This window comes from Rhinopithecus roxellana, chromosome 11 (genome assembly GCF_007565055.1).
Source record: "Rhinopithecus roxellana isolate Shanxi Qingling chromosome 11, ASM756505v1, whole genome shotgun sequence".
Classification (NCBI taxonomy): domain Eukaryota; kingdom Metazoa; phylum Chordata; class Mammalia; order Primates; family Cercopithecidae; genus Rhinopithecus; species Rhinopithecus roxellana.
The window spans coordinates 88252853-88279679 of record NC_044559.1 but is presented as its reverse complement, the minus strand read 5'-3'; the positions used below and the strand labels follow the sequence as shown (position 1 = coordinate 88279679).

General features: G+C 44.3%; 1 protein-coding gene and 1 pseudogene across 2 annotated transcripts in view; one reads left to right on the top strand and one right to left on the bottom strand.

Moving 5' to 3' along the window:
• Window positions 1-830: 830 nt before the first annotated feature.
• CDC123 (cell division cycle 123) overlaps window positions 831-26827 on the bottom strand; it is a 54880-nt gene continuing 28883 nt past the window's right edge. The window contains exons 7-13 of one of the 2 annotated variants that reach the window (XM_010366569.2): window positions 20326-20374; window positions 15988-16063; window positions 13867-13989; window positions 12655-12683; window positions 4209-4337; window positions 1702-1839; window positions 831-1112 (exon numbers count right to left, since the gene is read on the bottom strand). In XM_010366569.2, the coding sequence (XP_010364871.1) occupies window positions 1086-1112; window positions 1702-1839; window positions 4209-4337; window positions 12655-12683; window positions 13867-13989; window positions 15988-16063; window positions 20326-20374 (571 nt within the window). In that variant the 3' untranslated portion in view covers window positions 831-1085. The remainder of the gene's footprint in view (window positions 1113-1701; window positions 1840-4208; window positions 4338-12654; window positions 12684-13866; window positions 13990-15987; window positions 16064-20325; window positions 20375-26827) is intronic. The other variant, XM_010366570.1, reaches the window with a different exon arrangement.
• LOC115900642 lies at window positions 20598-20685 on the top strand (annotated as a pseudogene).

Here is a 26827-nt window from a genome sequence, read left to right as displayed (position 1 = left end):
CAGGAGTTTGAGATCAGTCTGGGCAACACAGGGAAACCCCATCTCTACTACTTAAAGAAAAAAAAGAAAGGGCATCTGACGTACTGAATACAAAGATAAAGTACTGAGGACGAAGATTACCACTGGATACCACATCGGGCAGTTACCCTGGGAAATTGTGATGTCTGTATCCTTCAAATTGGTTAGTGATGTCAACTAATACAGAAAGAGCTCTTAGTAGAAGGTCTGGCACATCACAAAGCCTCGGTAAATTAGGGACATTTGATATCATCACTTAAACATGGTGGCCTTTTAAAAAGGCCACGTGGCAAAACCCCATCTCTACAAAAAAAATATAAAAATCAGCTGGGCGTGGTGGTGTGCACTGGTAGTCCCAGTTACTCAGGGGGCTGAGGCAGGATTGCCTGAGTCCAGGAGATTGAGGCTGCAGTGAGCCATGATTGTGCCACTGCACTCCAGCCTAGGCAACAGAACAAGACTCTGTCCCTAAATAAAACAGGCTGGGTGTGGTGGCTCACACCTATAATCCCAGCACTTTGGGAGGCTGAGGTGGGCAGATCACTTGAGGATCAGGAGTTCCAGACCAGCCTGGCCAACATGGTGAAGTCCTGCCTCTACTAAAAATATAAAAATCAGCTGGGTGTGGTGGTGGGCACCTGTAATCCCAGCTACTCGGAAGGCTGAGGCAGCAGAATCACTTGAACCAGGAGGTGGAGGTTGCAGTGAGCTGAGAATGAACCAGTGCACTCCATCCTGGGCGACACAGCGAGACTGTCTCAAAAAATAAAAATAAAAATAAATAAATAAAACGACCGGGTAGAAAAGCAACGTATTTCATAGAAAGCATTTTATTATCAGAACAGTATGGTTTCCTATGCTTAAGATCTATTTATTATGTTATTTTTACAAGTAGCAAAGTCCCTCTGTTTTTTTCCCCAGGTGATGTACATGAATATAAAAAGCGGCTAATGTCCACACTGCCCGGCCCGCCCGCATCAGGGTTGGCATGAAGCTGTGGCTGATGAGCAGCTCCCGGAGCGGCGGGGCGGGGCAGGGCCTCCTCTTCTCCAGCTCCAGCACGCTCATCAGTCGTCCTCTTGCTGATTTCTCTTCTGCCAAAGAATACCAAGGGGACATTAAAATAGCACATGCTCCTTGGGATATCTGCTCAGCAGGTGTAATTTTCTAGAGGTCTTGGCAAAGATGTGATTAAAAATTGTCATGGAAAACCATGCTTTAATTCATTAAACTAGTTTATCACTTTGACTCCTAAACAAATTATCCTCAGGTACCTGAGTATTTTCTTCTCTTTCTTCCATACATAGGGAAACTCCTACACAGAAATCCACACGGAAGTATAAATATTCACATTCCCTCTTGAGTAAAATCACCACCAAGCAGAGACTTGCTCTCCGTGAAGCCCTCTAACAATATACACACTTTCTCAAAGTTACAAGTATTTTGAAAAATGTTCAAAAGGCATATACAGCATAAAAACATTTTCTGTCACTCTAATCAATAAATTATGCCTTCAGCTCCTATTTTATATTTAATTAGAAAATGATCTAACTCAGTAACTCGGCTCCATTCATAAGCATCAAAGTCTAGGTGATACTGGATTCCAATGAAATATTATATAAAAACCAATTTGAAGGTCTATTTGAAAAGACGGCCAGCATACTAAATGCACATAGACTTTACCAGCTTAAGGAAGTCTATTAGCTTGTGAGCGTCCTCCCCTGTAGACAGGTCTACAAAGTCCTTGGGCAGCCGGTAACTCAAATAGGGGCTGGGCTGGACTGTCACTTCACTGTTTGTGCAACGGAAAGCTGGGGAATCCTGTACAAAGAAGAAAAAGGAGAAAGAGTGTCAGTCATTTATTTTTAGGCCTATTCTCTGAACTAAAAAAGAACCTAGCAGAACAATTTCAACTCCATGTTTTCTTCTGTACCTGGTAAGGAGAAAGGAAGATTCTAAAGCTAAAATGAGCTGGGCACGGTAGCTCACGTCTGTAATTCCAGCTGGAGTGCAGTGGCTCACTGCAGCCTCGACCTCCTGGGCTCAGGTGAACCTCGTACTTCAGCCTCCCAAGTAGCTGAGACTATAGGCATGCGCCACCACACCTAGCTGAGTTTTTTCAATTTTAGTACAGACAAGGTCTCAGTATGCTGCCCAGGCTGGTCTTGATCTCCTGAGCTGAAGCAATCCTCCTGCCTTGGCCTCCCCAAGTGTTAAGATTATAGGCTCGGTGGGCTGCTGCACCCAGCCCAAACTATTTTCTTTTTCTCTTTTTTTTTTGAGGCAAAGTCTCGCTCTGCTCTCAGGCTGGAGTGCAGTGCTGGGGCGCGATCTCTGTTGCCCAGGTCTCTGTTGCTCACTGCAACCTCTACCTCCCGGGTTTAAGCGGTTCTCCCACTCCAGCTTCCTGAGTAGCTGCGACTACAGGCGTGCGTCACCACGTCAGGCCAATTTTTGTATTTTTAGTAGAGATGGGGATTTCACTATGTTGGCCAGGCTGGTCTCAAACTCCTGACCTCAGGTGATCTGCCTGCCTCAGCCTCCCAAAGTGCTAGGATTACAGGCATGAATCACCATGCCTAGCTGCCAAAACTAATTTTTTTTTTTTTAGACGAAGTTTCACTCTTGTTGCCCAGGCTGGAGTGCAATGGAGTGATCTTGGCTCACCGCAACCTCCGCCTCTTGGGCTCCAGCGTTTCTCCTGCCTCAGCCTCCTGAGTAGCTGGGATTACAGGCACGCACCACCACGCCTGGCTAATTTTTGTACTTTTGGTAGAGACGGGGTTTTTCCATGTTGGTCAGGATGGTCTCGAACTCACAACCTCAGGTGATCCACCTGCCTCGGCCTCCCAAAGTACTGGGATTATAGGTGTGATCTCGGCCAGTTTTTTTTTTGAGATGAAGTCTCACTCTGTCACCCAGGCTGGAGTGCAATGGTGTGATCTCGGCTCATTGCTGCAACCTCCACCTTCCAGGTTCAAGTAACTCTCCTGCCTCAGCCTCCCAAGTAGCTGGGATTACAGGCACCCGCCACCACGTCTGGCTAATTTTTTGTATTTTTAGTAGAGACGCAGTTTCACCATGTTGGCCAGGCTGGTCTCGAATGCCTGACCTCAGGTGATCCACCAGTCTTGGCCTCCCAAAGCGCTGGGATCACAGGTGTGAGCCACTACGTCTGGCCCAAAACTATTTTTTAAAAGATACAAAATGCTCACAAGAGAACACTGTGAAAATCTCAGGACATGTAATTGCATATGTAGTATGATCTCATTTATTTACAAAGGTCTATGTATGTGTTTAAATGCACATTATATACCAAAATATAAACACTGGTTCTCAAGGTGGTAGAGTCATAGGTGATTTTTAAATTTTCTTTAAGAATGAGCATGTTACTTTTACGGGCAGAAAACAGCACTACAAAGTTGTTTGAAGATTAAAGTTTGGCTGTGAGGCTGACAGGAAAGGAGAGAGTGGCTGGCGGAAGAAACCGGGTTGAACAATGTTTTGCTTTTTTCGGATGGGAGGTATCTGAACATGACTAAATCTGGACGGACAGAGTTGGTAGAGAGGAAGAATTGGAAAAAGAGCAGAGGGCAGCTGGAGAGAGAGGAGGACACAGTGTCCTGAGTGGGAGATCAGACTCAGGAAGGGATGGACGAGCTTGTAGGTGTGATGAGTAATCAACTGAGGGAATTCTCATCAGCGGGTTCCCTTTTCCTGGAAAGAGGATGTTAAATGGTTCGCTGAGAGGAAGGAAGGAGCGATGGGAGATTGAGAAGCGTCAAGGCGTGAACCGGTCACCATGGAAACGGAGGAGAAAGCTGACAGGAACCCGCTGGCCTGCACATAGGTAACTTCTCCGGCAGCCTCAGCAGCTGGGGTTGGGGTCACAAGGAACAGATGCATGAGCTGATCTGGGACCACGATTCCTCCAGGTTGGGTGTGACAGAAGCAGCTCAGAAAAGGAACTGAAAAAACGGATCAGATGATCCTGACTTCTGTACATAAAGTTAAGTGGTGCCCGCCTCTTTGACCACCACCACGGGCAAGTTAGCCACCAGGAAAGCTGTGTTACACTCTGCGCTTCGGAAGGGTCCTGGCCATTGCCGCCTACCTGTGCGTCTGAAGAACAAGCAGTCAGTCAGTAGACTGAAAAGGTTTACGTTGTATCTATCTTAAAAATGCCTTACCTGCTCTTGAGCGTCTACTTCACTAAAATCGCCGTTTAAGTTGTTCTCAGATATCAGTTCTTCCCAGGTGAACAGCAGTGAATCTGTGACTTCGCCAAATGGATTAAAATCAATGAGCCACACCTTCCCCTGTAGCAGAGAGAGAGAAAACAAAAACAAACACAGTCTGTACTCTGTCTTCTGAGAAAGAAACGTGTTTTTATTCTGAGACAGGCTCTCATGCTGTTGCCCAGGCTGCAGTGCAGTGGTGTGATCACGGCTCACTGCAGCCTCGACCTCCTGGGTTCAAAGGATCCTCCTGCCTCAGCCTCCTGAGTACCTGGGACTACAGGCATGCGCCACCACATGCAGCTAATTTTTGTGTTTTCTTAGAGGACAGGGTCTCACCATGTTGCCCAGGCTGGTCTTGAACTCTTGGGTTCAAGCGATCCTCTCACCTTGGCCTCCCAAAGTGCTGGGATTATAGACATGAGCCACATCACCCAGCCAGAAAGATATTCTTCATATTATTGTAATCTTAAAAATCTCACTTATTTCAAAAGATCATCCCTCTAGGTCCCATCTGAGAAAGGGCCGCCTGTCTGAATAGAGTAGACAGAGATCTAAAGGGAGGGCCCCCTGTGAATTTAGAGAGAAGGGACCCAGAAAAGCTCTGCCTAAGAGATACGTTCCAACTCCAGCCTCAAGCCACACTGGAATTTTAAGTCAAAGATTCTAGCAGGGCTGGGTGCAGTGGCTCACACCTATAATCCCAGCACTTTGGGAGGCTGAGGTGGACAGATCACTTGAGCTTAGGAGTTCAAGACCAGCCTGGGCAACATGGTAAAACCCCATCTCTACAAAACAATATACAAAAATTAGCTGAGGCTGAGTGTGGTGGCTCACACCTGTAATCCCAGCACTTCGGGAGGCCGAGACGGGCGGATCACGAGGTCAGATCGAGACCATCCTGGCTAACACAGTGAAACCCTATCTCTACTAAAAATACAAAAAATTAGCCGGGCGAGGTGGCGAGCACCTATAGTCCCAGCTACTCGGGAGGCTGAGGCAGGAGAATGGCATGAACCCGGGAGGTGGAGCTTGCAGTGAGCCGAGATTGCGCCACTGAACTCCAGCCTGGACGACAGAGTGAGACTCCGTCTCAAAAAAAAAAATATTAGCTGAATATGGTGGCACATGCCTGCAGTCCCAGCTACTTAGGGGGCTGAGGTAGGAGGATCACTTGAGCCCAGGAGGTCAAGGCTGCTGTGAGCTGTGATCACAACATGCGCCAAGGTCAAGGCTGCTGTGAGCCATGATCACAACACGCGCCCCATCTACCCTGGGTGACAAAGCTAAGACTGTATCTCCCCCAAAAAACAAATTCCAGCAGGAAAGGGAACTGTCACCAAAGGCTCAGGGTCTGCAGTCTGACTAAAGCGCCTTCCTGGAGCCTTCAGTGCTCCGTTCAGGGGAAGCCAGACAGACCCAGGCAGTGCCTGCGGCTCCAGAGAGTAGCGCTTCCGACTCAGGAAGGTCTGCTGCCAAGAATGGATTTTTTTTTACCATATGCAAGTATGAAGATGCTGTTTCCTTTCTTTTTTTTTTTTTTTGAGAGAGTCTCACTCTGTTGCCCAGGCCGGAGTACAGTGGTGCGATCTTGGCCCACTGCAACCTCCGCCTCTTAGGTTCAAGCGATTCTCCTGCCTCAGCTCCCGAGTAGCTGGGATGACAGGCGCGCGCCAGGACGCTTGGTTAATTCTTGTGTTTTTAGTAGAGATAAGGTCTTACCACGTTGGCCATGGTCTGGTCTCAAACTCCTAACCTCAAATGTCCTCCCGCCTTGGCCTCCCTGCGAGCCACCCTGCCCAGCCTGAAGATGCTGTTTTCTTTCTATGTGAATGTAGTAAGTCTGTAGAATAGAGCTTGACAGCGTATGAAGGGGAGGTTGGCCTCCGGGCAGAAAACAGCCAGTACTGACACGCAGAGCGCAGGGGCGCATGGGCCACGCCGCCAGGAATGACGGCCACGGCATCTGATCACGAACACCTAATGACACGAAGTGGATGGAGCAAAGATAAACCTTTTCTCACTGAAACATTCACACATTTGCGCCGTTTGGTTAACAATGAATGTTTTTTTTCTATACATGTGTTGCCGCCAGGTCCTGAGCGGGTGTGTGTGCCTGAAATTCCAAGCACCAAGACCGCTGAGCCAGCAGGCCTAATATCTGCTGCTGCTTCTCAGCTGAGCAAGAGCGAAACGTGAAGAAAGATGAAACATCTTATTAGGACTTGCTTCAAATTCCAGAACCTCTAGTAAGTGGCACCAGCCTGTGGCAGGATGCTTTCAGCACACCCGGTTGGGTAAGTTCCTCGTTTTCTACGAGCCCCAGGAGATGCCCTGCAAATCTCTCTCGCTGCTTCAGTTGTTTCCTCATCTCCATTCGGCACCCACTTCTTCATTCCTGGAACTATGTGAACCAGTATCAGCCATCAAACAACTTCTTCGTAATGATGTCAACTTCATTGTGGCGAATACTGCTAAGATGTCTTCAATATATGTTATGACAACAAAATGGGTATTTTCTTTTTTTTTTGAGACGGAGTCTCACTCTGTCGCCCAGGCTGGAGTGCAGTGGCCGGATCTCAGCTCACTGCAAGCTCCGCCTCCCGGGTTTACGCCATTCTCCTGCCTCAGCCTCCCGAGTAGCTGGGACTACAGGTGCCCGCCACTTCGCCTGGCTAGTTTTTTGTATTTTTTTTAGTAGAGACGGGGTTTCACCATGTTAGCCAGGATGGTCTCGATCTCCTGACCTCGTGATCCGCCCGTCTCGGCCTCCCAAAGTGCTGGGATTACAGGCTTGAGCCACCGCGCCCGGCCAACTTTTTATTTTTATTTTTATTTTTTTTTTATTTATTTATTTTGAGACAGAGTCTTGCTCTGTCGCCCAGGCTGGAATGCAGTGGCGTGATCTCTGCTCACTGCAAGCTCTGCCTCCCGGGTTCAAGTGATTCTCTTGCCTCAGCCTCCCAAGTGGCTGGGACTACAGGCGTCCGCCACCACACCTGGCTAAATTTTTGTATTTTTAGTAGAGATGAGGTTTCACAGTGTTAGTCAGGATGATCTCCATCTCCTGACCTCATGATCGGCCTGGCTTCATCTCCCGAAGTGTTGGGATTACAGGTGTGACCCACTGTGCCAGCCTCTACTTGGCTTTTTATAATCAGTAAAATGAACTCATTATTTTTTTTAAACAATCACATCTTTAATATAGGAATATGCCACAATGCAAAAAACCAAAACACATTTTTTCCTTTTTTTTTTTCTGAGACAGAGTTTCACTCTTGCAGCCCAGGCAGGAGTGCAATGGTACGATCTCACCTCACTGCAACTTCCCCTTCCTGGGTTCATGCGATTCTCCTGCCTCCGCCTCCCAAGTAGCTGGGACTACAGGCATGTGCCACCACGCCTGGCTAATTTTCTATTTTTGGCTGAGACGGAGTGTCACCATGTTGGTCAGGCTGGTCTCCAATTCTTAAACTCAGGTGATCCGCCTACCTTGGCCTCCTAAAGTGCTGAGATTATAGGCGTGAGCCACTGCACCCAGCCCAAAACACATTTTTAAACGAAAACAAACCACCACTTTAATTGGCAGTGTACTCTGTAGCTCAGAAGCTATCCTCTAGTACAAAAAAATGAGGAAGTAAAAAAACCCAGCTATAATCAGGCTTTAATAAAGTAGGAGGATCAGGATCAAGATTTTATAACTTTTCTTTTTTTTTTGAGACGGAGTCTCGCTCAGTTGCCCAGGCTGGAGTGCAGTGGCACGATCTCAGCTCACTGCAAGCTCCGCCTCCTGGGTTCACGCCATTTTCCTGCCTCAGCCTCCCAAGTAGCTGGGACTACAGGCACCCGCCGCCACGCCTGGCTAATTTTTTGCATTTTTTAAAAGTAGAGACGGGGTTTTACCGTGTTAGCCAGGATGGTCTCAATCTCCTGACCTCGTGATCCGCCCACCTCAGCCTCCCAAAGTGCTGGGATTACAGGCGTGAGCCACCGCACCTGGCCATAACTTTTTTTTTGAGACAGTCTTGCCCTATTTTTGTGAGTATAGTCGCGTGATCTCAGCTCATTGCAGCCTCCTCCTCCTGGGCTCAAGTGATCCTCCTGCCTCAGCCTCCCAAGTAGCTGGGATTACAGGCACCTGCCACTGTGCCTGACTAATTTCTGTATTTTTAGTAGAGATGGGGTTTCACCATGTTGGCCAGGCTGGTCTTGCGCTCCTGACCTCAGGTGATCTGCCTGCCTCAGCCTCCTAAAGTGCTGGGATTACAGGCATGAGCCACCACGCCCGGCCATTACATGTTTTCACATGACATCTCAAGCAAAAACAGCCTGAGAAGTTAATTCTGCTTTGAGGCAATCCAATAAGCAAAGAGCAGTTGGACTAACTGTCCTTGTACCAACTGACTGTCCCCCTGTCCCGATCAAGCTGTAGGGACCAGACACTGTGTTAGGCACTAGGGTATGAAGATCGTAACACAGAATCGATTCCTTCTAAGAGCTCAGGCTTGAGCAGAACACACACCTCCTCCCCAAAACAGAACCAAAAACCATCCAACAATGGCAATGTGCAGGGTATTTTGCTTCGAGAGAGGCAAGAACAGGGAATTGCGAGAGTGGAGAGGCGCAAAGGAGAGTGTGCCTGCATGTGCGAGGGAAGGCTGGAAACGTTTCCCAAAGGACCTGGGCACCTGCGGGATAACAGCGATGCTCTGGGAGGAGGGTGGTGTTGGCAGGAAAAGCGGACCAGTTAACAAGAACGGCGGCTCTCATGTGCAGAGGCCACGCCACGACCGCCCGTTGTGGGAACAGGTTATTTTGGCTGGAGTGTGAGATACGTGAGGGCTCCAGAAACACAGCCAGCTATGGTAACTCTCAAGGCCTGCTGTTCCAAACAGGAGGAAACACATGCTATGACATGCCCTTTAAAAGTGTAATTGAGATTATGAGAAAGACCAGGGGCCAGAAACAAGAAGAACCCGAAGAACAGAACTAAACGAATCAACTCTAGTGCTGTGGGAACCTGGGGGAGGGTCTCCTAGCAGACTGGCCACGGGAAGGGAATCAGAACTCAGACACCAACTCCGGAAGCCACAGCCTCAGGAAAGGGGTGTGAGGAGACAGTTCTAATGGAGGGCAGGAGACAATGACATTGTCGTCTGAATCAGTTTTGGGGAACATGGTAGAAGCAAATGAAAAATCCAAAATTTAGGATCTTTGGGATTCTCATAAACAAAAGAACAAGCTCACTGAAGATGAACTCAAAGTAAATAAATAAACTGATTTACAAAACAATAAAGAAACAACCAGCCCGAATGAGAGTCTGCAAACGCAACAGGGATTAACGCCCTAAGAACTTGGGAAATCATCATCAATCTGAAGGTCAGTATAATATAAAAATATTGGTGCAGACAAAAAGACTAAGGGGGATCCATACCGCATACCAAACACGCAAAGGAACAAACACCAAACAGACCCAATATTGAAACGGAGAACAAGAAATTACAAAAGAACTAGACAAAAACCATGGGGAAGTATTTTTTTAAATGATGGCTAAAATTCAAAAGCCAGAAAACCTGTAATCCCAGCACTTTGGGAGGCCGAGACGGGCAGATCACGAGGTCAGGAGATCAAGACCATCCTGGCTAACATTTGTAACCCTGTCTCTACTAAAACTACAAAAACTAGCCGGGCATGGTGGCGGGCGCCTGTAGTCCCAGCTATTCGGGAGGCTGAGGCAGGAGAATGGCGTGAACCTGGGAGGCGAAGCTTGCAGCGAGTGGAGATCACGCCACTGCACTCCAGCCTGGGCGACAGAGCGAGACTCCATCTCAAAAAAAAAAAAAAAAAGCCAGAAAAGAAGCAAATAATATATGTGATCTTGTTCACAGGAAAAGACTAATGACAAAGGCCTCTGTAATACCTAAACAGTGCCTCTATTTTGAGGAAAATAATAGAAAATGTGAAAAAGACACGAAGCAATGGTTCACAGAAACGACCCTTAAATATACGAAAACATAAACTTCATCCTCGTTTACTAAGAAAAACAGAAACAGAAATTATACGGAAACATCATTTCTCTATGAAACCCCAAAAACCCTGAAGAGTGTGACCCTATATTGTAATGGCAAGCTCTGAGGAAGCCTGCAGGTACTCTGATGCATTCCCGGGGGGATCTGGTCAGGTGCAACCTCTAGGGAAGGTAAACTACAGTTATCTGTCAACATTAAAATACATTTCACTTTTGAGCCAGCAATCCTACTTCTAGGAATTCACCCTGTAGATTCACCTGCAGCGTGGGAAATGACACACGTATGGGATTATTCACCATGGCAGTCTGCAGAAGACCAGACACAACCTGGTGTACACTGAGAGGCATGACAGTTATGATCATGGCTCACTGCAGCCTCAACCTCCCAGTCTCAAGCGATCCTCCCAACTCAGCTCCCGGGAGGAGCTAGAGGCACAAACCACCACACCTGGCTCATTTTTATGTAGAGACAAGGTCTCACTATGTTCAGCCCAGCTGATCTCGAACCCTGCGCTCAAGCCATCCTCCCACCTCAGCTTCCCAAAGTGCTGAAAATACAGGCGTGAGCCACCACAATGGCCTAAAGCCCCTCTTTCTAGTAACTCTTAACAGACACCATCATCTTTGAAGACAATGAGGTGAAAATAGAGTGATGTCTTCTGACGTAAGAGTTAAATGAACAGTTAACAGTTATTCTGGGACATGATCATATGGGCCATATCTTTTTGTCCAAAGATGATTCAAAGATGTCCAAAGGTGACTCAGATCAAATGACTGTCTCACTTACAATGAGGCTGATCTAAGCACGGAGGGGGAATGAGAAATATTCTGCTCGTGTGTTGGTGACACACGGGAAAACGCATCCGCTAGCTTCTTCACAATGTCAAAGAGCACTCAGCACCAAACAGCATCTAGTGACTTAAACTTCTTAATAAAGATGATGTGTCTTGGGCAGTGAAATCTCTGCTCTAGTAATTTTTCATTAAGTCAGCAGTACGTAAGTTTAATAATAAGTCACTTTAACTTTTTCCTTACAGAAGTTTTCATCACTTTCAAGATTTAAAAAATAAAGTAATCCTCTTCTGTCTAAAAATAAAACTAACTCAAACTCTGAGTCACTTTTAAAATAATAATAATAATTATTATTATTTTTTGAGACAGAGTTTTGCTCTTGTTGCCCAGGCTGGAAAGCAATGGCATGATCTCGACTCACTGCAACCTCCACCTCCCAGTTCAAGCGATTCTCCTGCCTCAGCTTCCTGTGTAGCTAGGATTACGGGCATGCGCCACCATGCCCAGCTAATTTTGTATTTTTAGTGGAGACAGGGTTTTTCTATATTGGTCAGGTGGGTTTCGAACTCCCCATCTCAGGTGATCTGCCCGCCTTGGCCTCCCAAAGTGCTGGGATTACAGGCCTGAGCCACCGTACCTGGCCAAAATAATTATATAATTATCAAGTGACCAACTCCTGGCCGTAATTAAGTGTGCAAACCGAACTATTTTAAGCATGCCCTGACCTCTGACACAAATGACAAGTAGGATGGAAGGTGCCCATTTACCGACCGGCTCAATAAAGAATCCCTAAATCATGGTACACAATGATTTCAGGTATTAAGTCCCCTAATGTTAGGTATATTTTAAGGGGAGATTTTTGACCATGGTGAATTTCAAACACCTTGGTTGGTGTGAGGAAAAAAAAAAAATTTGAGGAGGGGATGGGGTCTCACTCTGTTACCCAGGCTGGAGAGCAGTGGCGCAATAAAGGCTCACTGCAGCCGTGAATTCCTGGGCTCAAGGGATCCTCCCAGCTCAGCCTCTTGCATAACTGGGCACACACCATCAGGCCCGGATATTTTTTTTTCTCTTTTGAGGTAGAGTCTTGCTCTGTTGCCCAGGCTGGAGCGCAATGGCGTGATCTAGGCTTACTGCAACCTCTGCCTCCTGAGTAGTTGGGATTATAGGCACCCGCCACCATGCCTGGCTCATTTTTTTGTATTTTTAGTAAAGACGGGGTTTCACCATGTTGGCCAGGCTGATCTCGAACTCGTGACCTCAAGTGATCCTCCTGCCTCAGCCTCCCAAAGTGCTGAGGTTACGGGGTGAGCCACGGTGCCCGGCCTGGGCTGATTTTTTTTATTTTTAGTAGAGATGAGGTCTCACTATGTTGCCCAGGCTAGTCTCAAACTCCTGAGCTCAAATGATGTCCCTGCCTCAGCCTCCCAAAGTGCTGGGAATACAGGCGTGAGCTGCTGCACCCAGACAAAATATTTTTTGAGCAGTAGATCCTTCACACACATAGCAAAGGCATGCTCTGCCTGCTTATAAAACCAGCTCTTATTTTAAAGCATATCAGACAGAGTTTTTACTTACCCTACTGTCTCTGTATATATCGAACACAACTGTAAAGGAGAAAAAAAGTCAGTTATTAATGAACTAATATTTCATGATGTAAATCTCCTTTTGAAAATTAAAGTATGTTTTAATCAAAGACAGCAGAATATAAATGACCCTGAGGACTTAATGCTTCTAAATCTCAAAACTTCAAACATAAAAAGGCATCCTGCCATGTTTTATTTATGTAACTTTGCTTTACTGTTCTCTGTTCCCCAACCATAATCCTCTATATTTAAAAATTCAAACCAAACACCAACATCATCTCAACCAGTTCCCCATCATAGACCGGTTCTATGGGAATGACAGGAGGAGTCACTGAGCAAAGTACTGGTGAAAGGGGCATCAATCACTGATCCGGGACAATGCAATGAGCAAAGCTTATAATAGAAAGCAGAAAATCGAATGAGGCCTGAAGCATGATTCATCTTATTTTAAGTCAAATCTGCCACAGAGCCCAGTCTTGGCAAGTAGAGAAAATGTCAATCATAGCAGATATAATTTTCAGATGTATGAAAACTCTCACACAATATACTTTCAATTCCTAAGAACAACCCACAAATGTTTACTTTGTAACTGGTACTGTCTTTGATCATTCAGAGAAGCTAGAAAGGTAGATGGACTTTGTTCTCTGTAGACAGCCCCTTTGAAATACACAATCAAACATCTAAAATAAGAGGGGGAACTGACTTTGCAGTAAAAATAGATTTTAGTTAAGTAAGGTGAAATTAACATGGCTGGTGTGGTGGCTCACACATGTAATCCCAACACACTGGGAGGCTGAAGTAGGCGGATCACTTGAGGCCAGGAGCTCAAGACCAGCCTGGCAAACATGGCGAAATTCCATCTCTACTAAACATACAAAAAATTAGCCGGGTGTGGTGACATGCAGCTGTAGCCCCAGCTACTTGGGAGACTGAGGCAGGAGAATCACTTGAACCCGAGAGATGCAGGCTGTGTGAGCCAAGATCGTACCACTGCACTTCAGCCCGGATGACAGAGTGAGACTGTCTCCAAATAAAAAAATAATAAGAAGAAATTAACATACAAACTATCAAAAATAACAAATAACAATATAGTAAAATGCTTAAAATACAGTATTTCAAATCTAGTTATTAGGATATACACCACAGTAAATAAGGTCCAGCAACACTTCATTTCATTTTACTGGATCAATAAAAAAATACTCACAGTCTTCATCTAAGAATTTGTACTGTATGTGTTTCTTGAAAAAGTCTTGTATACATCTGCAAATTTCTTCCTTTTGTTTAGAAATATGATCATAGTATTGTGTGTAGTCTCTTTGAGAAATACCTGACAAGAAAATATTTTACATTCTGGTATTATACAATATTCTTTTCAAAAACATCAATACACGATTTAAACATTTTGTGGAAAGAACCATTAAAGTAGACTAGAAGATCACCCGGATGGGTACTGCATTACACACGACCCAGCTGTAAGGATTCATATGAACAGGTGAATCCTGAAGTCCTACACTGCCATGTCCTCTTACTTCTGGAAGAATTTACTGGGTTTTTTTTGAGACAGAGTCTCACTCTATTGCCTAGGCTAGAGTGCAGTGGCACAATCTCGGCTCACTGCAACCTCTGCCGCCCGAGTTCAAGAGATTCTCCTGCCTCAGCTCCTGAGTAGCTGGGATTACAGATGCCTGCCACTGTGCCTGGCTAATTTTTTTTTGTATTTTTAGCAGAGACAGTGTTTCACCATCTTGGCCAGGCTGGCCTTAAATTCCTGATCTCATGATCCACCCACCTTGGCTTCCCAAAGTGCTGGGATTACAGGTGTAAGCCACCACACTCGGCCCCTTTTTTTTTTCTTTTTTCTTGTAGAGACAGGGTCTCATTCTGTTGCCCAGGCTGGAGTACAGTGGCACAATCATAGTTTATTACAACTTCCACCTCCTGAGCTCAAGTGACCCTCACACCTCAGTCTCCTGAGTAGCCAGGACTACAGGCATGTGCCACCATGCCTGGATCATCGTTTTATTTTTTGTAGAGACGGGGTCTCAGTACATTGCCCAGGCTGGTCTTGAACTTCTGGCCTTAAGCAATCCTCCAGCCTTGGCCTCTCAAACTGTTGGCATTACAGGTGTGAGCCACAGCACCTAGCCCATAGAAACAGTTATTTTCATTTAGTAAAATGGAAGGAATTCGAAGTCACAAAAAGTCTTGTTATGTAAAAAATTAAAGCAGCAATTCTAAGCCCGCACACGTAATCAACTGCTGCTGCTTTGATTTCCTCCAAAGAAGTCTGCAAATTGGTATACTCTTACACTTTCTTTGGGAAAATATCATTCTTCACCAGATGCCTGCCATATTCATACTGTATTGCCTAGAAGCAGTCTATTTTTCTTGTTCATACATGCTACTTGGCCTTCACAGCCTGCTCGTTCAAGCCATGGAAAAGTAAACATTCCTTTTTTCAGGGGGACTTGCTGACATGATTCCAAACACACTAATGGGACTATTACACAAACTCCCTGAATTTGCTCCGTCCTAGGGAAAAGTTCTCTGCTCTGAAATTCGGGTTTCCTATTCCTCAATCATGTGCCACAGGACCGCCTCCTTTAGAGCACCTACACTGCAGCTTCCCCAAGAACATCAAGCGATATGAGAAATGCGAACACCCCAACTTTCTTTCAGGTGGGTTAACACATTTCAACATCACATTCAATGAATCAATACTGCTGATTTGATTGTATTCAAATTACACTTTTCTAGGTTGAAGATAAATTTTACTTCATGGAAAACATGCATAAACAAAATAAAGAACGAATTCTCTTCAATATTTAACTTTAATAAATCATAGCAAACAAAATAGTAACCTGAGAGGAAAGAAAATGGGTGTCTTAGAATACACTTACTTGTCCACATATTTCTCTTGCTAGAATAATAAACAGTGCCCCAATAATAGAAATAAAGGTTCCAAAACTTGACTTTTTATGACGCTTAAAATAAGCAGACCATTGCTAAGTACTGCTTAGGAAAATTCCATACAGAGTTCCTGATTCCTAAATCAGGAATAGTGACAACCACCACTTTTATCTCTGGAATCCAGACAGCCATGATTATCTGACAACACCGTGTCCTGTGGCAAGTGAATCTGGGCTCAGGATTCCTGTCAACACGGCATTCCAGAGAGTCAGTATCAACTGGTTAGAGGTGGCATCTGAGATTAAAACAGATTGATATCCCAGTCCTAATTACCGGAAATTTACTTCCAACAAAAGCTTGTCTTCTTTTAAAGACGACTTTCAAGGATAAAACAAACAAACAAACGAAAACTCACCAATAAGCTTGTTTTCCTTGACAAAACATCGAAACTCAGCCCCAGGAATCAATTCACACCATTTTCGGAGAACAAGCTGTAGACAAAGGACAAAATATTTAATATAACACAACCATATGGTAAGGTCTACTAGGCAATGTTAGGTCAACACTGTATCTTTTTTTTTTTTTTTTTTTTTGAGACGGAGTCTCGCTCTGTCGCCCAGGCTGGAGTGCAGTGGCCGGATCTCAGCTCACTGCAAGCTCCGCCTCCCGGGTTCCCGCCATTCTCCTGCCTCAGCCTCCTGAGCAGCTGGGACTACAGGCACCTGCCACCTTGCCCGGCTAGTTTTTTGTATTTTTTAGTAGAGACGGGGTTTCACCGTGTTAGCCAGGATGGTCTCGATCTCCTGACCTCGTGATCCGCCCGTCTCGGCCTCCCAAAGTGCTGGGATTACAGGCTTGAGCCACCGCGCCCGGCCAACACTGTATCTTAATGATTGCCATTATCAAATGTTTTTTAAAAAAGAGGCATCATATAACATTCTTGGCTGGGCATGGTGGCACATGCCTGTCAGCTACTCAGGAGGCTGAGGAAGGAGAATCACTTGAACCCGGGAGGCGGAGGTTGCAGTGAGCAAAGATCACGCCACTGCACTCCAGCCTGGACAACAAGAGTGAAACTCCATCTCAAAAAAAAAAAAAATTTCTTAACATGAGATGTAGGGAATAGAGTTGTGATCTATTATTCTAATAACTGCAAGAAAATTGTGCTAAAATTCTATGACAAAATGCATCCTTGTCAGGTAGCTGCCATTTTGAGAGTTCTGACATACAAGCACACCATCAAGAACGTAGTTACATCTTTTCACCACAGTGGCATATGTCTATTCATATGTTCTGCACCCCTTGAGGAATATCAAACAATAAAGTAATTCCAGCCGGGCGCAGTGGCTCACTCCTGTAATCCCAGCACTTTGGGAGGCTGAGGCGGGCAGATCACCTGAGGTCAGGAGTCCGAGATCAGCCAGGCCAACATGGTGAAACCCCATCTCTACTAAAAATACAAAAACTTAGCCAGGCGTGGTGGCAGGCACCTGTAGCCCCAGCTACTAGGGAGGCTGAGACAGGAGAATCGCTTGAACCCAGGAAGCAGAGGCTGCAGTGAGCTGAGACGGCATCACTGCACTCTAGCCTGGGCAACAGAGCAAGACGCTATCTCAAAAATAAAATAAAATAAAATAATTCTAAACTTGTCTACCTTAAGTACCAAGAAGTAATCCTTACTTTGATATAATTATTATTGAGGTTTGTCACTATGAATCACCAAAATAACTCTCTCACTATTTTCTCAATATTTTAGTCAATCAATTCTACCCTTGGCCCAAATCACAAATGGGTCTTATTACTGTAATTAATTATTTAATATATATATAAACTCTCATATACTATAGTAATAAGTTTCTCATCCTAAAAATCAGGAAAATTTCAGGTGGGACATTTTATGTATTTAAAAAAACATGTTTAAAATATGCCTTAGAAATTTTAAATGCACTGATTTCATTTTTCATTTATTTATTTATTTATTTTTTTTTTTTGAGACGGAGTCTCGCTCTGTGGCCCAGGCTGGAGTGCAATGGCCGGATCTCAGCTCACTGCAAGCTCCGCCTCCCGGGTTCCCGCCATTCTCCTGACTCAGCCTCCCGAGTAGCTGGAACTACAGGCGCCCGCCACCTCGCCCGGCTAGTTTTTTTTTTGTATTTTTTAGTAGAGACGGGGTTTCACCGTGTTAGCCAGGATGGTCTCGATCTCCTGACCTCGTGATCCGCCCGTCTCGGCCTCCCAAAGTGCTGGGATTACAGGCTTGAGCCACCGCGCCCGGCCCATTTTTCATTTATTATAAGCCCTTAGTCAAGCCTTATTATCTGATTTTTTAAAAAAAATATGTAATTATTAAATGAATCTGACACTAAAATACTACACAGTTCCTATCTATTAAAAGCCCATACAGGCATATACATACATAATTTTATATATATATGTGTATATATATATATATGTATATACAGAGAGAGAGAGAGGGAGGCTACAGTGGTTTTACTTAGCAACAAATAAATAAGCAATTGTAGCACACAATTTACTGGAAAATTTGCATAATGTTTATCAAAATACTATTTTGTATAGGTAATACATACACTCTGGTTGATTTTCACAAAACACAGAAGGGCATAGGGAGTTTCTCCCTCTCCCCCACCCTGTCCCTCTGTCTTTCTCCTCAGAGGCAACCGGTGCTATAGGTTTCTTGTGCATCTTTCCAGATTTATCCTATGAACATGTAACTATATATAAAGAGAGAGAGAGAGTACGTGTGTATGTGTGTGTATTTTAAATACACACAGACAGGAGAAAACAATACACCGGATTCTACTTGCAACTTTTTTCATTTGAATTACTTGAAGAGTAACACTTTCCTACACTTTTAAAACTGGGTTTTAAATCTTACACACATGATAATGGTGTCTTTCAAAATGGCAATAAGAGAGCAAACTGCTGGTAAATAAATCTTGGAGGTAGATGACGACTTCTTAAAAAAGACTGTGCCTCAGAGAAAGGCTAAGGAAATGGTCTCTTTCTAGTACCTGGCAGAAGCACCACAGCCAGGTACTTAATAGTTGTTTGCTGCGTGAAGCAATAGCTATGACTATATTATTTAAAGTTATAGAAGTGTTTAATAAGCTGGGAAAATGCTCACACTATGCTATTAAGTGAGGGAAAAAAAATCTCACAAGTTGTATGTAAGAATCTCACCTACAAGCACTCTAAGATCTAGTAATTGGTAGCTTGGTAAGAAGTCACTTAACTAGTAAATTAACTGCTCCATGCATACGGTATAATCCTAAAAGAGAAGTCTATCTACAGTCAACACATTAAAAATTACTCAACGCAGTGAGTCAACAGACCAATTTTGAAAGCATGTGTACATACGTACAAAAGTAGCTAGAAGCAAACAGACACTAAAGACATATTTTTAAAATTACTGCACTAATTCGAATTGGTGTTACAAGACCAACAATGAAATGTAATTTTCACATAAATGTAAAAACGCAATTATGGAGCAAAGATGACCATTCTCTTTTCAACAAACTATGAGTTGTCAAAGTTTTGGAAAGTTTGCATTTTGACAATGCAAGTGCAAGAAGGACCAGGAATGAGAGCTGAAACGTGGAGTCTGCATTTAGAAGAAAGTTAGGCCAGGCGCAGTGGCCCACGCCTATAATCCCAGCATTTTGGGAGGCTGAGGCAGGCGTTTCACTTGAGGTCAGGAGTTCCAGACCATCCTGGTCAACATAGTGAAACCCAGTGTCTACCAAAAATACAAAAATTAGCTGGGTGGTGGTGGTGCACACCTGTAACCCCAGCTACTCGGGAGGCTGAGGCAGAGAATTGCTTTAGTCCAGGAGGTGGAGGTTTCAGTGAGCTGAGATCGTGCCACTGCACTCCAGCCTGGGCAACAGAGCAAAACTGTGTCTCAAAAAAAAAAAAAGGTTATGTTTCGGATCCATTCACGACAGTCGAGCAGTTAGTTGTAGCTAAGAACCTGGTGCAGATCAGGGTATGTGTGTGTGTTTCAAAACTAGGAAAATTTAGAATAAAAATTGAGGTTTACTACGTTTAAACTCATCAAAATTTCTAATGAAGTTGTTTTTTCACTATCCTCTTTTTTTTTGAGACAGAGCTTCACTCTTGTCACCCAGGCTGGAGTGCAATGGCACCATCTCAGCTCACTGCAACCTCCACCTCTTGGGTTCAAGCAATTCTTCAGCCTCAATTTCCCGAGTAGCTAAGATTACAGGCGACCACTACCATGCCCAGATAACTTTGGTATTTTTAGTAGAGACATGGGGTTTCGCCATGGTGGCCAGGCTGGTCTCAAACTCCTGACCTCAGTTGATCCACCCACCTCGGCCTCTCAAAGTGTTGGGATTACAGGCATGAGCCACTGTGCCTGGCCTATCCTCTTATTCTTGTAAGTTATTTGTAAGGTAGTGAACAATATAAAAAATGGTAAAATGCTGAAACAATGAGGTGCAGCTGTGAGGCATAAAAAGGTGTTTGTTTTGTTAAAGGTGTCTGTATATAACCTGGAGCAAGTGTATACTGCATACATATATTTAGTATATATATTCTATACATAATATATTCCTTTTATGTGTATATTTCATAAATTTAAAATTTCAGTGGCTTTAGGTTCCCAAAGAAATTAATCCAAGAAACTTCATTCGTTTCATTTCACTTAAGAATAAATAGCAATTCTCAACACATCTTCATCTACGATTATCAAGGAAAATAAGCTTCTTACCTCATATTCTATACACGGATCTGGAGAATCATCAGTACAATGAACAAACCTTTGGAAGAGGAAAAGGCAACTGAATCTCTTTGTTACTGGTGTCAGTTTATGTACACACGTAACTTATATTTAACATGAAAGTAACGTTTTACTAAAAGCATCCAGAAACAGGCGACTAACTCAAATTCGATCAACATTTATTAAGCCTTATTCAATGCTATGCGTTAGCCTAGGCACCCTGAGATATTAACTCATTTAATCCTCAAAACAATGTTATGAGCAAGACCGTACTTTCCAGGATCATTTCTATAGTTGGTCTAGTATTTGATAACACAATAGGGTGACTATAGTCAACAACGATTAAATTGTACATTTTAAAATAACTAGAGTATAACTGAATCATTTGTAACACAAAGGATGGATAAATGTTTTGAGTGGAACAGATACCCCATTTTACATGATGTGATAATTAGGCATGGCCTGTTTGTATCAAAACATGCAATGTACCCCAGGATGGGTGCAGTGGCTCACACCTGTAATCCCACCACTTTGGGAGGCCAAGGCAGGCAGATCACTTGAGGTCAGGAGTTTGACTCCAGCCTGGCCAACATGGTGAAACCCTGTCTCTACTAAAAATATAAAAATTAGCCGGTTGTAGTGGTGGACGCCTGAAAACCCAGCTAGTTGAGAGGCTGAGGCAGGGGAATTGCCTAAAACTGTGAGGCAGAGGTCGCGATGAGCCAAGATAGCACCACTGAACTCCAGCCTGGGCGAGAGAACGAGACTCCATCTCAAAAAAAACCCAAAAATCAAAAAACACCCATCTCATCTGCTGCATGACTATATACACTTACTATGTACCCACAAAAATTAAAATAAACAATGTTATGAGCTATTATAACCATAGACATAGTATAATCTCCATTTTTTCTGTCAAAAGCCAAAGAAACTAATACCCAGAACAGCCGAAATTCAGTGGCCACACCAAGACTCAACCTGTCTAACCCCCGATTCTCAACAAGGGGAAGAAGGCACTGTCATTGTACACGTTCCCGTTGTGCGCATCTTACAGTGCAGCCAGCAGCCTACTTCTCCCTCAATGTAACGTTGGCCATCGAAAGCCACACAGGTAATTGAATCCATCTCCCACGTGCCATTTTAAAACTCGGATAGATTCATTCAGCCCTCCATTAAGTATATTGCTTCCTCCTCTAAAAATCCTCAGTTTCATCAACAATGTTTCATATCGCTTATTAAATGCCCACCTGCGCCAAAGCTTGGGCTAGGCATTGGGAATGTTAAAATGATGAAGACTCCTTCGTTCTGTATGAGGTTAGTCTGGTGGAGAAAGCTGAAAAGCACACACAATTTTAAACACACTGGAGAAAAAACAGTGTGCACCAAGGAAGAACTGACTGGCTGGCTGCTGTGTGTCGGAGGGGAGCGGTAGTCAAGAAGGGGTCCGCATTTAAAGTACAGACAAACGTGCTAAGGCAGGGAGGGCAGTGAGAGATCTCACGGAGCATTCAATAACTAGAGGAGATCATCTCTGATGGAGTGCAGGACGCAAGGGGGAACTGCAACAGATGGAGCTGGACAGAAACTCTGGACAAAGAGAAGCATCCAGGCCATGAGAGGCCTTGTGTGCCCACCCAGGGCACTTGGACTTCATTATATAGACAATGGGGAGCCCTAAAATCTTCAAGTATGCAAGGGAGATCATTCCATTTAGGCGTTAAGAACATCACTGTGTTCACAGGTACCAGGGGTTTAAAAACATTTTTTAAATCTGTATCACTATGGCATAATGGTGTTGGACAGTTCAGGGGAAAGGCGGCAACGTGGGAGGCAGAGAAACCTGGTAGAAGGCTTGCTGCAATAGCCTCGCGGAGATGAGGGTCTAACTATGGGAATGGGAGTGGACAGAGAAAGGAGAAGCGTAGAGGCAGGAGCAAGACCACTTGGTGACTCACTGAAAGGGAGGGAGCAGAGCTGGCACGGTGGCTCACGCCTGTACTCCCAGCACTCTGGGAGGCTGAGGTGGGCCGATTGCTTGAGTTCAGGCGTTTGAGACCAGTCTAGGCAACATGGCAAAACCCTGCCTCTACAAAAATTAGCCAGGCGTGGCCAGGCGCGGTGGCTCACACCTGTAGTCCCAGCACTTTGGGAGGCCGAGGCGGGCGGATCACCTGAGGTTGGGAATTCGAGACCAGCCTAACCAACATGGAGAAAACGCGTTTCTACTAAAAATACAAAATTAGCTGGGTGTGATGGTGCATGCCTGTAATCCCAGCTACATGGGAGGCTGAGGCAGGAGAATCGCTTGGACTAGGAGGCAGAGGTTGTGGTGAGCCGAGATCACGCCATTGCACTCCAACCTGGGCAACAAGAGTGAAATTCCGTCTCAAAAAAAAACAAAAAAATTGGCTAGGCCTGGTGGTGTGCACCTGTAGTCCCAGCTACTCAGGAGGCTGAGGCAGGAGAACTGCTTGAACCCAGGAGGCGGAGGTTGCAGTGAGCCAAGATTCTGCCACTGCACTCCAGCCTGGGTGACCAAGCGACACTCCGTCTCAAAAAAAAAAACCTAAAAACAACCTAGTTTTTCTCTGGAAAGCAAAAATCTCTTACTTCAAATCAAACTAACTTAACGAACAGTACATTATCTTGAGGAGTAATAATCTAAAACTAGAAAACCAGCTTTCGATGAAAAATTATTTCAATAAAAATTAAGCTTATTAGTTATTTTATGTTAATAAAAATTAAAGACTGGGCACAGGGCTCACACCTGTAATCCCAACACTTTGGAAGGCTGAGGTGGGAGGACTGCCTAAAGTCAGAATTTGAGACCAGACAGGCAACAAAGCTAGGTCCTGCTTCTACAAAAAATATAAAAATTAGCAAGCATGGAGGCTCACGTCTGTAATCCCAGCTACTCAGGAGGCTGAGGCGGGAAGATCACTTAGGCTCAGGAGTTTGAGATTGCAATAAGCTGTGATCACACCATTGCACTCTAGCACAGAGTGAGACTCTGTTCAAAAATTAAGGTCATGAACTGTCACAAGTTAATAAAAATTAACTATTTTTATCCTTTAAAAAAATGCCCTTTCGCCCCCAAGGATCAGCATATTGATAAGTACTACACGTATCTAGAGCTTTCCACTACATGTTTTCTATTATTTAAGAAAATTATTTTTGGGCTGGGTGCGGTGGCTCATGCCTGTAATCCCAGCACTTTGGGAGGCCGAGGTGGGCGGATCATGAGGTCAGGAGTTTGAGACCAGCTTGACCAACATGATGAAACTCCATCTCTACTAAAAACACAAAAATTAGCTGGGCATTGTGGCGCATGCCTGTAAGCCCAGCTACTTGGGAGGCTGAGGCACGAGAATCCCTTGAACCCAAGAGTTGGAGGTTGCAGTGATCTGAGATCATAACACTGCACTCTAGCTTGGGAAATAGAGTGAGACTCTGTCTCAAAAAAAGAAAGAAAATTATTTTTGTATACATATCCAGTATAGAGACAAGTGAAATATTTTAGATTAGATAATCTACATAAGGAGAAAAGGGAAACATTCCAATAAACAGAAGAAACAATAGACCAGAGGTAAAAAAATCACAATCAGGACCTTGGGCTCTGTACTAGTATGTTCTCATCTTAGAAAAGTCAATTACCTTTTGGGACTGGCTCGCAGTTGCCTCAGCAGTAAATGGCAGATGGTACTGGGCGATTTCTAAAGTGTTTTATTCAATCAAATCTGTAGACAACTTGTCAGACCCCTTTTTCTTCCCTGTCTTTATATTCAGTTAACTACTTACTGCACGCTGAACCTCAGGGTGTGTCAGAGCTTCTAGAACACAGGTTTGAAAATGAGAGAGTGGAATGAGATGATTTTTCAAAACACTTCCCCAGAGATTCCAATCCGAAGTGTCCAAGATAGGGACTAGACACATATTTTATTTTATTTTTTTTGAGACACAGTCTCGCTCTGTTGGCCAGGCTGGAGTGCAGTGGCATGATCTCGGCTCACTGCAACCTCCGTCTCCTGGGCTCAAGCAATTCTCCTGCCTCAGCCTCCCGAGTAGCTGAGATTACAGGCGTCCGCCACCATGCCCAGCTAATTTTTGTATTTTTAGTAGAGAAGGGGTTTCATCATGTTGGTCAGGCTGGTCTCGAATTCCCGACCTTAGGTGATCTGCCCACCTCAGCCTCCCAAAGTGCTGGGATTACAGGCGTGAGCCACCGTGCCCGGCCCATATTTTAGAAATGGTTATTCTGAGGAGTAGCTGCAGTTCAAGCTCTGTAAGAGGTTCTTGGGAAAAGGGCCAGGAGATGCCTATCCACCAACTACAGGCCTCAGCAGGAAGTCTGCACCATTCTTGGGGAAAGGAAGAAATAGGGAAAAGGAAGGAAGCATCAAACTGGAGCAGCTTGGACCCCAAGCATGGCCTTCAGGGCCACGGCTTCAGCTGGAAAACTCAGTGTGGCTACCCTGAATCCCACCAAGGTCACTGGAGGACTCAGCACGTCTCCCACGACAAAAAGGCTCCATCTCAAGAAAAACAAAAACAAAAAAACCACCACCACCAATAAGAAAAATTCCTCAAACTTTTTTCCTGGGTTAGTATTTAACATTAATTTGGAAGATTTCTTTAACTGAAAATTTCAACAAAGTACCAACAGAATGTGGTATTAAAGTCACTAATTTGTAGTCTAAGCCAAAAGGAGGCTCTTACGTCGAATTCGAAGTTCAAATTCTTGGCAGAATAATTCTAGTTACTCCAGCTAGCTATGAAAATTCTAAAATAAACACAAATGTGATTAAGTAATGTTACATTATTTACAATGTAAGTGGCAAACTAAAAGAATTCTCAGGTATAATAATAGCGGCCGGGTGCGGTGGCTCAAGCCTGTAATCCCAGCACTTTGGGAGGCTGAGACGGGAGGATCACGAGGTCAGGAGATCGAGACCATCCTGGCTAACACAGTGAAACCCCATCTCTACTAAAAAAAATACAAAAAGCTAGCCGGGCAAGGTGGCGGACGTCTGTAGTCCCAGCTACTCGGGAGGCTGAGGCAGGAGAATGGCGTAAACCCGGGAGGCGGAGCGTGCAGTGAGCTGAGATCCGGCCACTGCACTCCAGCCCAGGCGACAGAGCGAGACTCCGTCTCAAAAAAAAAAAAAAAAAAATAGCAAAGATTTTATTCCGAAGGAAAAAAAGCAAAATCCCAAAGCCCTACTGTGATGAAAGCTACTATGAAATTATGCTAGCATATTTTCACTACACTTTAACATTAGCCAGTTAACAGGAATTTTGGAAAGCAATGTCACAGACACAAATTTTTAAAAAGGAAAGGAAAAAAAAGGAAAAGAAAAAATATTCTACCCCCAAACTAAAGAAATATGCTTAAGTAGTAATGATGACTAATCAGAGTGTTGTTTTTTTTCTTTTTTAAGGAACAAAATAATGGCATTCGCAGCAACCTGGATGGAACTGGAGACTATTATTCTAAGTGAAGTAACTCAGGAACGGAAAACCAAACATCGTATGTTCTCACTTGTAAGTGGGAGTTAAGTTATGAAGACGCAAAGACATAAGAATGATGCATTGGACTTTTGGGACTCGGGAAAGGGTGAGGATTGGAGAGGGATAAAAGACTACACACTGGGTACCGTGTACATTGCTTGGGTGATGGGTGCACCAAAAGCTCAGAAATCACCACTAAAGAACATATCCATGTAACCAAACACTACCTGTTTCCACAAAGCCACTGAAAAAAAAAAAATACAGGGGGAAATACACAGTGTACGTCAATGACAGATAATTACACATCCCTTGTCTTTACTCAGAAGCAAAATAAACACTGAAATAATTTTACCAAAAAATAAAATAAAATAAAAAGAGTGCCATATTTTTTTCTTTTATTACTACCCAAATCATCCTCAGCTTAAACAAGCCTTAGTTTTCTGTCAGTCAAATGGCCTAACTATAAATAGGAATATTTATTATGCCCTGAACATGCCTTCAGACTGACATGCTATTTTTTGTGGAATTCATAATTATAATTAGGCTGGGTGCAGTGGCTCACGCCTGTAATCCCAGCACTTTGGGAGGCCGAGGCAGGTGGATCACTTGAGGTCAGGAGTTCAAGACCAGACTGGCCAACATGGTGAAACCCTGTCTCTACTAAAAATATAAAAATTATCCGGGCATGGTGGCACGTGCCTATAGTCCCAGCTACGCGGGAGACTGAGGCAGGACAATTGCTCGAACTGGGAGGCGGCGGTTGCAGTGAGCCAAGATCGTGCCATTGGACTCCAGCCTGGGCCACAGAGTGAGACTTCCTCTCAAGAAAAAAATAAAAATAAAATAAAATAAGTAAATAAATAAATAATTATAATCAACACACAGTTTCTCTCATGTTGTTCGAAATATTTTGCACACTGAAAGAGGACAAACGGGCCGGGCGCGGTGGCTCACACCTGTAATCCCAGCACTTTGGGAGGCCGAG